General features: G+C 42.3%; 1 protein-coding gene across 2 annotated transcripts in view; it reads left to right on the top strand.

Moving 5' to 3' along the window:
* The first annotated feature begins 6,024 nt into the window (after positions 1 to 6,024).
* The window catches only part of LOC138088939 (ATP-binding cassette sub-family C member 4-like), a 157,757-nt gene continuing 150,993 nt past the window's right edge, over positions 6,025 to 12,788 (top strand). For both annotated transcript variants that reach the window (XM_068984192.1, XM_068984190.1), the window contains exon 1: positions 6,025 to 6,098. In XM_068984192.1, coding sequence (XP_068840293.1) covers positions 6,025 to 6,098 — 74 coding nt within the window. The remainder of the gene's footprint in view (positions 6,099 to 12,788) is intronic.

The raw sequence follows: 12,788 nt of genomic DNA, 5'->3' as shown, positions 1-12,788 counted from the left end.
TACAGCCTCCCAACTGTGAGAGGCATGGGATGTTTTAAAACTTTCTAAATATAGACTCTTTTGAGAAGTTAGAAGATCATTAGTATAGTATAGTGGGTTGATTAGGAATTATATTGGTGAAGGGTTTTTTCATTTGTCATGCCAATAATTACTGCTAATTCCCTGCCCTGGGTGTGACAAGGGTGTCTCAGGTCAAACCTCTCTGCTGACAGACTAGCTTGTGTGACAGCCTCTCAACAATAAACAGCACAGAGAGTTTGGAATATTAGCGTAGGGCTTTTTTCATTGATGAGTCAATGATTGCCATCAGGTCTCCATATCCTTAGGCACCTGGGAATATATTAATCAATGTATTTGGAATATAGAAAAGGAAATATAGTAGTTTTTGATGTTAGCAATACTAGACTTTTTGAGTTAATGAATTTTCTCTTTTATTATAGACCACTGTACTTTGTTATAAATCACTATGCTATGTAAAAATGTAACTTTATCACTATCTTAAGACAAAATAGATCTTAAGGGGAACATTGGTGAAGGGTTTACATTTGTTGAGCAAATATTTGCTGCTAAATCTCCATGTTCCTGCCCTTATAATGAATATAACTAGCATATAGGAGAAATAAGTATTAACCTTTAAGATTAATCATGTTAAACCTTAGGTTAAGTAAATTCCTTTCTTGATTGTAACTCACTACACCCTCACCCTATAGGAATGCAAGTTTATTTGGAGGGTGGCGCCTGATTTAAGAAAAAATCACCCCTGGAAAAATAAGTTTTCTGGTTAACTGACCGGTATCAGAAAGGGCCATAAAATGTCAGCAGACCTCATGGCCAGAAGATGATGAAACTCATAAGACCTTTGTATAATTTTATATGAAGCACCTGACTGTGACAAGGGTCAGGTCTGCTGACCCCCACGTGACTCTGTATTCATCCCTATGTATAACAAAGAGTTATATAAACAAACCTGAAAAATAAAGAAATTGGATCAGTTTCTGGAAAGACTGAATCCCCCGTGTCGTTTCTTTCTTGCTCCCCGCTTTCCTGGCTGAATTCCCATCGGAGATGTGGGTACTCTCCAAGCCTGCTAATTCTGCCTGGGCTTCTGAGGTCAGACCGGGGAGGCCTCAGTGCCTCATCTCCTTTGGGAGAATGGAAAGACGCCTGTGGCCTACGTAGGTGGTGATTGGTATTCCATGTAAACCAGTTATTCAGCCTCTTTTCTCCACTAATTCTCCTACTATACTGTCTGTTTCTAATCTCCCTCTATATCTGTAATTAAATAAGTTTTTTCCAGGACGCTGACTCCATCCCCACCTTCGAATTACCCTGGATCCACCGGGGCTGGACCCCGGCAGACGACCGAGGATCAGATGGCTGGATGGCATCACTGACTTGATGGACGTGAGTCTGAGGGAACTCCGGGAGATGGTGATGAACAGGAGGCCTGGCGTGCTGCAATTCATGGGGTCGCAAATAGTCGGACACGACCGAGCGACTGAACTGAACTGAACTGATACAATCTTTATATTCCTCTTTCTGACTTGCTTCACTCTGCATAATAGGCTCTAGTTTCATCCACCTTATTAGAACAGATTCAAATCTGTTCCTTTTTATGGCTGAGTACTGGAGAAGGAAATGGCAACCCACTCCAGTGTTATTACCTAGAGAATCCCAGGGATGGGGGAGCCTGGTGGGCTGTCATCTCTGGGGTCAAACAGAGTCGGACATGACTGAAGCAACTTAGCAGCAGCAGCAGCACTAGTCCATTGTATATATATGTACCACAGCTTCTCTATCCATTTATACGTTGATGGACATCCAGTTTGCCTTCATGTTCTCATTATTATAAACAGTGCTGCAATGAACATTTGGGTATGTGTGTCTTTTTCAGTTTTTATTTCCTCAGGGTATATGCCTAGGAGTGGGATTGCTGGGTTATATGGTGGTTTTATGCCTAGCTTTTTAGGGAGTCTCCATACTGTCTTCCATAGTGACTGTATCCATTTGCATTACAAGAATGTTCCCCTCTCTCCATACCCTCTCCAGCATCCATTGTTTGTAGACTTTTTGATGATGGCCACTCTGACTGGTGTGAGGTGGTGACTTCTTGTAGTTTTGATTTGCATTTGTCCAATAATGAGTGATGTTGAGCATCTTTTCATGTGCCTGTTACCCATCTGTATGTCTTCTTCAGAGAAATGTCTCTCCAGGTCCCTTTCCCACTTTTGATTAGGTTGTTTGCTTTTCTGGTATTGAGGTGTATGAGCTGCTTGTATATTTTAGAAATGAATTCTTTATCAGTTGTTTCCTTTGCTATTATTTTTTCCCATTCTGAGGGTTGTCTTTTCACTTTGTAGTTTCCTTTGCTATGCAAAAACTTTTAAGTTTAATTAGGCTGCACTTGTTTACTTTTGTTTTTATTTCCATTATTCTAGGAGGTGGGTAGGAGATCTTGCTTTGATTTATGTCATTGAGTGCTCTGCCTATGTTCTCCTCTAAGAGTTTAATAGTTTCTGGTCTTACATTTAGCTCTTTAATCCACTTTGAGTTTATGTTTGTGTATGGTTTTAGGTAGTGATCTAATTTCATTCTTTTTCATGTAGCTGTCCAGTTTTTCCAGCACCACTTATTGAAGTGGCTGTCTTTGCCCCACTGTATATTCTTGCTTCCTTTGTCAAAAATTGGGTACCCATAGGTGGGTGGGTTCATCTCTGGGTACTCTATCTTGTTCCATTGTTCTATATTTCTGTTTTTGTGCCAGCACCACATTGTCCTGATTACTGTAGCTTTGTAGTTTAGTCTGCAGTCAGGAAGGTTGATTCCTCCAGCTCCATTCTTCTTTCTGAAGACTGGTTTGGATATTCAGGGTCTTTTATGTCTACATATGAATTGTGAATTTTTTTGTTCTAGTTCTGTGAAAAGTGCCATTGGTAATTTGATAGAGATTGCACTGAATCTGTTGATTGCACTTAGTGGTATAGTCATTTCAAAACAAACAGAGTTTTATTTGTATTTGTTTTAGTTTTTACAAAGTACTCTCAGAAATTCTGAGGCTGGCAGTAACCCTGTTGGAAGTAGGATGAGTGAGCCATCTGGAGCTCTGGTCCCTTGGCTCCAGAGCTGGTCTCCTCTGAACAGTGGAACATTGCATTTGAACACTTCTTCTAAGTATCATATTAGTGTATGTTCAGAAAAGAATGCTAAGAAGTTTCAAAAACTCTTAATTAAAAAAAAAATACAGCAGAAGCTGTAGGGACTGAATGTATTTGACAGTTTGGAGACACTTATTATGGTCTTGAGACAGTTGTGGGGACCAGAGAGAACAGTCTGGGGAAGTGTGACAAGAGAAGTCACTAGACTTCCAACTTCAGCAAGCAATTTATTCATCTTTGAAGTAGACCTAGTAGCTGAACATTTATAGGGATGGAGAAATGTAGAGAATTTCAAAGAGACCTGGAAATCATGTGAGGAGTGATTATTTAGGTTATTTGATTGCATTATCTAAGCAAGAGTTAACACCAGAAAGAAGGGTAATTGGAAGTTGACAATTTTCAGCTTTGTCTTCCTTTTTTCAATAGAAAACTTCAAACACACATGAAATATCAAGAAAATAGTATAATAAACCAATAGCATGCCCATCAATATAAAATTAACAGTTTGTCATTCTTATATGTTTGAGTTATAAAAAATATTTGAATACAGTAAGGGTTTCTTTAAAATTAGTTTCTCCTTCAGCTTTATTGAGGTCTAATTGATGATCAAAAATTGTATATATTTAGATGTACAACTTGATGACTTGACATAAATATACATTGTGAAATGCTCATCCTACCAAGCCAATCAATATATCTACCACACATCTTAATCGTTTAATTTTTTCTCTCTTGTATGTTGAGAACTCCCAAACTCTCAGCAAATGAAAAGGACACAGTACTGTACTGTCAACTGTAACCAAATTTCTGTACACTAGTTCTGCAGGACATATTCATCTTGTATAACTGAAGCTAAAAGTCATTACTAATAACGCCATTTTAGCCAAGGTACATGGGAAATTATCAAAGAATAATGAGGTGATCTTATTATAAGCCCCACAAACTTTGATCTTTCTTCATTTAGAATGAAAGGGAAGAGAAGCTGCTGAGCTGGTAAGACGACCACACAAATAACTTATCACTTATGAGTGGGAGCCCAAGATTTTATCCTCAGTCCTACAGCATTGATTCATTCAGATAGCATATTCTAGACACTTTTCACACACTGACCATCCAACAGTGAGAGAGTCATGCTGGACTTGGACTTGAATCCAAATCAAAATTCATCATTTACTGATTCAAAGATCTTGGAGAATGCTGTCCTTGAGTCTCATCTTTCTCATCTGTAAAATAGAGATAATACCTTCTTGAATAGGGCATTGTGGGAGTTAAAAGTGAATTGTTTCCCACAAATGCATATAACCTGTATTCTATAACATATTGCTACTGTTACTCCACTAGGCAGTCCCTGAGCTCATGATGAAAGAAATCATAAGGCAATCTCTCTGTCCCAAATTCCTCTTCAAAGAGAGCAGCAAAAAGCTCACAGAGGTCCCCCCACAATGTAACCTGTGAGATGCAAGACACCTCACATGTTGTGATCTCCGATGACAGCATGAATTCATGTTTCAAAATCATTTGAAGTCTTCTAATCTTCTGTTACATTTGTTTAAGTCTTATAGCTCTACAAACATAATCTGTGCTAAACCCTGTTGTTGGCCATCATCAAATGTTTGGTGCCTGTTTTGTATTGGCCAAACCAAGGTCTTGTGCCCAATGTACACTGAGGTGATATGAACTGAAATGTTGGTGTTCTGAGCAGAGAAAAGTTTATTGCAAGGGCCAAGCAAGGAGTAAGGATGCTCGTGCTCAGAAGTCTGGAACTCCCCAGTGGATTTCAGGGGAGGTGTTTTAAAGGCAGAATAGGGGAGAGAATGGAGAGTACTTGATTTAGCTCATGCACTATTCTCTGCTTGATATTGAGGAGCAGGGTAATGCAACAGGGGTTATCATCATAAATCCTTAAGTTCCAGTTTATCATGGTCATGCAGTTAACTTCTTCCACCTGGTTGACTTTTCAGCATCTGCAAAACAACTCGGGAATGTGCACCAAACATATTATCTGTAGCCTTCTGGGAGGAGCTAAAGATTCTGTGATGGCAGTATGGCTAATCTATTGATAACGTTTTGTTTTTTTAATTACGTGTTCACATTTTTCCAGTCATTAATTCTTGAGCCAGCCTTTTGTGATTCAGATGAGGCCTGGGAAACTAAAAATTTTCTACCAACAGGAGACAGGCAGAGGGCATGGGGTTTGGGTAGGATCTATCCCAGGAAGGCCCCACTGGGTTCTGCTTCATTACAGTTGGAGAAGTTTCCAGAGCGCCCTTGTTTGGTCTTGATGAGGGCAGAGGGCCCAGAGAGGAGGCTGCTATCTCCTTCTGCCAGCTTTCTCCAGGTTTCCTCTGCAGCATGGGGAGCCTCTAAGCAGCAGAGATGGGCGGGGCTGAGCCTCCCATCTCCACCTTTTGGGTGAGTGCCTGGGCTCAGAACAGGAACTTCCGCAGAGTTTGCGGCCAGGTGCGCTCCTAGGAGCTGGGCTGGTTGTGCCTCACAGTCAGCCTGCTGCCTTTAACAAAGAGCTGATAACTTTGCCTCCCACCTGCGTGAGGCTTCTGGAAGCGTCTACCTGGGTGTTTCCTGGTCCTGCAGCCCCACACGTGGCACGCTGCATCCATCCTATGCCTGTGGCAGCACCTGCACAGAGAGGGTGCCTCAGAAGTGGACCCTGGAGGCTGCTCAGTCTTGGGAGGCGGACCTGGTGCACAAAGGGTGCTCCACTCTCAGAAGCAGTGTTCTCAGGTTCCGGTCCAGTGGACCTGTGAGACGGCCAGAATCCAGCATCCCCGCCAGAGCCTCCAGGAGCAGCAGGAGCCCCACGGCCGCCTGAGCAGGGAGACCCTGGTCTGTGTCCGCCTTGGCCGGCAAGATGCTGCCTGTGTCCGCGGAGGTGAAGACGAGCCCGCTCCAGAAGGCGAACTTTTGCTCGCGCCTGTTTGTCTGGTGAGTGCCCTGTCTGAGCTGTGACATTCCACCGCGGGCGCAACACTGTCGGCTTCTGTTGGGGATCAAGGGACAAAGCGAGGGAGCAGTGCCTGGAAGCCTGGGGCCGGTGAGGTTGGGAGGGGTACCAAGGGACCTGGTGTCAGGGGAACTGAGTCTCCTTGCCTTGCTGCTCTTCGCCCAGCTAGCCCCAGAGCCTGAGAGCTGATGCAGCAGAAGCAGAAGGCAAGGAGGTTGCTCAGGGAGAGTCACTGCCCAGCAGGAGAAGGGACTGGGCTCCCTACTCTCCACCTTATCCAGTGGCCTCAGAACCACTCAGGAATTCACTGTCAGTTCTGAAATAAGCTCCAACTGCCCCCCCCCCCCCACCAAGCAAGCAGCTTGTGAACAATTATCTTTATCTATTTAGTGCCCTGAATCTTTGCCATCTTCCAATAATGTCCCCACCTTTTCCCATGTTCCTTAGGTGAACATCTGAGTTCCAACTGCCCTGGGCTCCCTCTCTCCCCCGTCTATGACCATGTCTTTCTTTCTGTCCCTCCTTCACTCCTTGTGTGGTCCTGTATGTCCTGGTACACAGTTTTGGCCAATTTCATGTGTGTACAAAACACTGTTGTTTTTTATGAAATGAATGGGACATTATTCTGGAACATGTGTTGCTTTTGCCTGGGACACACAGCCAGGAGTAGAGTGTGTATTTGACCACAGCCCCTGGTCCTATTGTGAATATTTATCTCCACTTCTACCTTTGAGAACCAAACCCTGGGGATGGAGTCCCTGAAACCTGTGGGGTCTTATCCAGATATCTATTCTTCAGGGAAGCAGTGCATGGTCTTGATGCAGGTGGTCCTGCCCAGGAGTCCTTTGGTCCTGAAACCACTGACAGGTCCATGAGCTGGGAGGAAACACAGAGATGAAAAGCACTGCAGAGAGCTGAAGCTCTTAATTGAAGTCTTCATCTAATAGCTGGGACTACAGATACGCAGGCCTGAACCTTTGGACTTGAATCACACTTGGGTGATTATTAGGTCTTTTGTTTCTGTACCCTAACCCATTTATCTTTTCCACAAATTCTGATACTTCTTTTATTGGACAGTCTAGGGGATCCCCAGGGGGATGGCAGCTCCTATGCTTGCTTGGATGGTGGTGTATTCAGTGCATATAGCTACATCCCTTGGCTATTTGATTGCCCTTTAGGAAAGAGGGGCCTAGAAGAAGGAATATGTGTGTGGTTACCATAAATAATAGCAAAGTAGACAAATGTCTCCTTAACATCAAGTAGGGCAAGAAACTCTCAAAGCACATTCTGTTTGTTGACTTTGAAAATGTATGTGCATAGAAATGGAAGGTGAAGTCTTCCATTTTCATTGGCACCCATTTCCAGCTTTTCTGCTGGGGAGGAAGGAGCTATTACCTCTTATTTCATGCTTGAAGACTCTGAAGCATAGAGGTTGAGTAGTTGCCTACCATCACACAGCTAGTAAGCGGTAGAGTGGGATCTCAAACCAGGAAGTCTGGTTCTGGGGTCTGTGTTTCTTGTGTATGTAACTGCTCTGCTTGCCATAGAATTGGTTGTCTGGACTTGTTCCAGGATCCTGACCCAGACTGAGACCCCTTATCATGATGGGGAGGTTCTTTCTCCACTCAGATTCCCACAACAACCAACAAGTTAACTGGTGGTGAGACTGGTAGAGCACATGCTTTGCTCAATGACCAAAGAATGAGAAACAGAGACTTTGTTTGCAAGTCAACCTCTCAGCCCAACTGGGTATATAGGAGGGTTGAAGTAAAAGGAAGGGAATCAGGTTAAGAGAGGGAGGAATATTCATGGCTTACCCAATAACGTGGTGTGATTTGGACCTGAAATTAAGGCAGCACTCCTTTTCAGTCCTTGTATGAGCTCTTGGCTTTGTTGTCATAGTTACTGTCAACTGTAGTGGTCTGGTTGGTGTGTCATTTATCATGCTCATATATTACAGTGGATTCATAATGAGGCTCTATGTCTATTAGAGGTTAGGTCTTCTGCCATTTGGGTCCTTCCTAGTTCTAGTCAGTTTTTATTTTTTTCTTTCCTTTTATGAATGAGCCTGAAACTCAGATAAGAGAGGTTGGTTTTCATTCGAGGGAGGGGCAGGAATATATTTCTGGGGCATCAGCCTTATCATTTTACTGCTCCTTATTACTGAAGGGGCAAAGGTTCATCTTCTGATCCTGCTACCTGCTAAGCACAGGCATTGTCACATGTTGGATTCAGTTCAGTTCAGTTGCTCAAAATGTCTGACTCTTTGTGATCCCATGGACTGCAGCACACCAGGTTTCCTTGTCCATTGTGAACTCCTGGAGCTTGCTCAGACTCATGTCCATCGAGTTGGTGATGCCATCCAACCATCTCATCCTCTGTCATCCCCGTCTCCTCCTGCCTTCAATCTTTCCCAGCATCAGGGTCTTATTCAATGAGTCAGTTCTTCACATGAGGGGGCCAAAGAATTGAGTTTCAATCTCAGCATCAGTCCTTCCAATGAATATGCGGGAAAGATTTTCTTTAGGATTGACTGGTAGGATCTCCTGGCAGACCAAGGGACTCTTAAGAGTCTTCTCCAACACCACAGTTCAAAAGCATCAATTCTTTGGTGCTCAGTTTTCTTTATAGTCCAAACCTCACATCCATACATGACTACTGGAAAAGCCATAGCTTTGACTAGACAGACCTTTGTCAGCAGAGTAATGTCTCTGCTTTTTAATATGCTGTCTAGGATGGCCATAACTTTTCTCCCAAGGAGCAAGCATCTTTTAATTCATGGCTGCAGTCACCATCTGCAGTCATTTTGGAGCCTCCAAAATAAAGTCTGTCACTGTTTCCATTGTTTCCCCATCAATTTGCCATGAAGTGATGGTACCAGATGCCATGATCTTCATCTTTTGAATGGTAAGTTTTATGCCAGCTTTTTTCACTCTCCTCTCTCACCTTCCTCAAGAGGCTCTTTAGCTCCTCTTTGCTTTCTGCCATCAGCTCAGTCAGTCAGTTCAGTCACTCAGTCATGTCCAACTCTTTGTGACCCCAGGAACTGCAGCACACCAGGCCTCCCTGTCCGTCACCAACTCCCAGAGTTTACCCAAACTCGTGTCCATTGAGTTGGTGATGCCATCTATCCATCTCATCCTCTGTCATCCCCTTCTTCTCCTGCCTTCAATCTTTCCCAATGTCAGGGTCTTTTCAGATGAGTCAGCTTTTTGTATCAGGTGGCCAAAATATTGGAGTTTCAGCTTCTACATCAGTCCTTCCAATGAACACCCAGGACCGATTTTCTTTAGGATGGACTGGTTGGACCTTCTTATAGTCCAAGGACTCTCGAGAGTCTTCTCCAACACCACAGTTCAAAAGCATCAATTCTGCACTCAGCTTTCTTTATAGTCCAACTCTCACCTCCATACATGACTACTGGAAAAACCATAGCCTTGTCGAGATGGACCTTTGTTGACAAAGTAATGTCTCTGGTTTTGAATATGCTATCGAGGTTGGTCATAGTTTTCCTTCCAAGGAGTAAGTGTCTTTTAATTTCATGGCTGCAATTACCATCTGCAGTGGTTTTGGAGCCCCCCAAAATAAAGTCAGCCACTGTTTCCACTGTTTCCCCATCTATTTGTCATGAAGTGATGGGACTGGATGCCATGATCTTCGTTTTTTGAATGTTGAGCTTTAAGCCAACTTTTTCACTCTCCTCTTTCACTTTCATCAAGAGGCTCTTTAGTTCTTCTTCACTTTCTGCCATAGGATGATGTCATCTGCATATATGAGGTTATTGAAATTTCTCCTGGCAATCTTGATACCAGCTTGTGCTTCATCCAGCCCAGCCTTTCTCATGATGTACTCTGCATAGAAGTTCAATAAGCAGGATGACAACATGCAGCCTTGACGTGCTCCTTTTCCTGTTTGGAACCAGTCTGTTGTTCCATGTGCAGTACTAACTGTTGCTTCCTGACCTGCATACAGATTTCTCAAGAGGCAGGTCAGGTGGTCTGGTATTCCCATCTCTTGAAGAATTTTCCACAATTTACTGTGATCCACACAGTCAAAGGCTTTGGTATAGTCAATAAAGCAGCAATAGATGTTTTTCTGGAACTCTGCAACCTTGCCTTATTCTCCCAAGTTGGAACCAATCTCTTTTTCCATGTCCCGTTTTAACTGTTGCTTCTTGACCTGCATACAAATTTCTCAGGAGGCAGGTCAAATTGTCTAGTATTCCTGTCTCTTGAGGAATTTTCCACAGTTTATTGTGATCCACACAATCAAAGGCTTAGCATTAGTCAATAAATCAGAAATAGACATTTTTCTGTAATTCTCTGGCTTTTTCTGTGATCCAACAGATGTTGGCAATTTGATTCTGGTTCCTCTGCCTTTTCTAAATCCAGCTTTAACATCTGGAACTTCATGGTTCATGGTACTATTGGATAATTTTGAGCATTACATTGCTAGCGTGTGAGATGAATGCAATCGTGTGGTACTTTAAACATTCTTTGGCATTGCCTTTCTTTGAGATTGATGAAAACTGAACTTTTCCAGTCCTGTGGGCACTGCTGAGTTTTCCAAATTTGCTGGCATATTGAATGTACCAATTTAACAGCATCATCTTTTAGGATTTGAAATACCTCAACTAGAATTGCATCACCTCCACTACCTTTGTCCGTAGTGATACGTCCCAAGGGCTTACTTGCCTTCGCCTTCTAGGATGTCTGGCTGTTGTCCAGTGATCATACCACCGTTGTTATCTGGGTCATGAAGATCTGTTTTGTATAGTTCTGTGTATTTTTGCCACCTCTTCTTAATATCTTCTGCTTCTGTTAGGTCCATAACATTTCTGTCCTTTATTGTGTCCATCTTTGCATGAAATTTTCCCTTAGTTTCACTAATTTTCTTGAGAATATCTCTAGTATTTCCCATTCTAATATTTTCCTATTTCTTTGCCTTGATCACTAGGAAGGCTTTCGTGTCTCTCCTTGCTATTCTTTGGAAGTCTGCATTCAGATGGGTATATCTTTGCTTTTCTCCTTTGCCTTTATGTTGTCTTCTTTTCTCAGCTATTTGTAAGGCCTCCTCAGACAACAATTTTGCCTTTCTTTTTCTTGGGGATGGTCTTGATCACTGCCTTCTGTACAATGTCACTAATCTCTGTCCATAGTCCTTTAGGCACTCTGTCTATCAGATATAATCCCTTGAATCTATTGTCATTTCCACTCTATAATCCTAAGGGATTTGATTTAGGTCATATCTAAACAGTCTAGTGGCTTTCCCTACTTTTTTCGATTTAAGACTGAATTTTTCACTAAGGAGTTCATGATCTGAGCCACAGTCAGCTCCTGGTCTTGTTTTTGCTGACTGTATAGAGTGTCTCCATCTTCAGCTGCAAAGAATATAATCAATCTGATTTTGGTACTGACCATCTGATGATGTTCATGTGTAGTCTTTTCTCATTTTGTTGGAAGAGGGTGTTTGCTATGACCAGTACATTCTCTTGGCAAAACTCTGTTTGCTTTTGCCCTGCTTCATTTTGTACTCCAAGGTCAAATTCACCTGCTATTCCAGGTATCTCTTGACTTCCTAGATTTGCATTTCAGTCCCCATGATGAAAAGGATATCTTTTGGGCGGTGATATCCTATCTAGAACTAAGGTTCTAGAAGGTCTTGTAGGTCTTCATAGAACCATTCAACTTCAGCGTCTTTGGCATTACTGGTTGGGACATAGACTTGGATTACCGTGATATTGAATAGTTTGCCTTGGAAACGAACAGAGAGCATTTTGTCATTTTTGAGATTGCACCCAAGTACTGCATTTTGGACTCTTTTGTTGACTATGATGGCTACTCCATTTCTTCTAAGGGATTCTTGCCCACAGTAGTAGATATAACGGTCATCTGAGTTAAATTCACCCACTTCACCCCATTTTAGTTCATTGATTCCTAAAATATCAATGTTCACTCTTGGGATCGCCTGTTTGACCATTTCCAATTTACCTTGATTCATGGACCTAATATTCCATGTCCCTATGCAATATAGTTGTTACAGCATTGAACTTTATTTCCATCACCAGTCACATCCACAACTGGTTGTTGTTTTCGCTTTGGGTTAGAGGAGCAGATTTCTCCTGATTCCACTAAAATGAATCTGATTGTTATCAGGCTAGAGTCGCAATTGCTCATAGCCTTGGGTAAAGACCATCTGCCACTTGATTGTCTCAGTTCTCTAAGAGATAAAACTAATAAGTCAATTGAGGAATCATGGACCAAAGAGCAAGAGAAGGAGAGTAACTGTAAGGGGTTCTAAGAATGACCTTAGAAGCCCAGAGAAGCTGAGGAACCTTCTTTAGTTCCTGTCACAAATTTGTTCAGCCAGGCCCTTCTTGTTTTGAGTATTTGGCCAAGTGACCTTCTCTCTATTAAAGAAAAAAATTTATTGGGGTATAGTTGATTTACAGTGTTGTGTTAGTTTCAGGAGTACAGCAAAGTAAATCAATAGACATATATCCACTATTTTTAAAAGGTTCTTTTCTTTAAAAAATATAAAGGCTATTACAGAGTATTGAGTAGAGTTCTCTCTGCTATACAGTAGGTTCTTATTAGTTATCTATTTTATATATACTTCCCTGGTGGCTCAGACTGTAAAGAATCTGCCTGCAGTGCAGGAGACCTGGGTTA

This window comes from Capricornis sumatraensis, chromosome 12 (assembly GCF_032405125.1).
Source record: "Capricornis sumatraensis isolate serow.1 chromosome 12, serow.2, whole genome shotgun sequence".
Lineage (NCBI taxonomy): Eukaryota > Metazoa > Chordata > Mammalia > Artiodactyla > Bovidae > Capricornis > Capricornis sumatraensis.
This window is presented reverse-complemented; position numbering and strand designations above follow the sequence as displayed.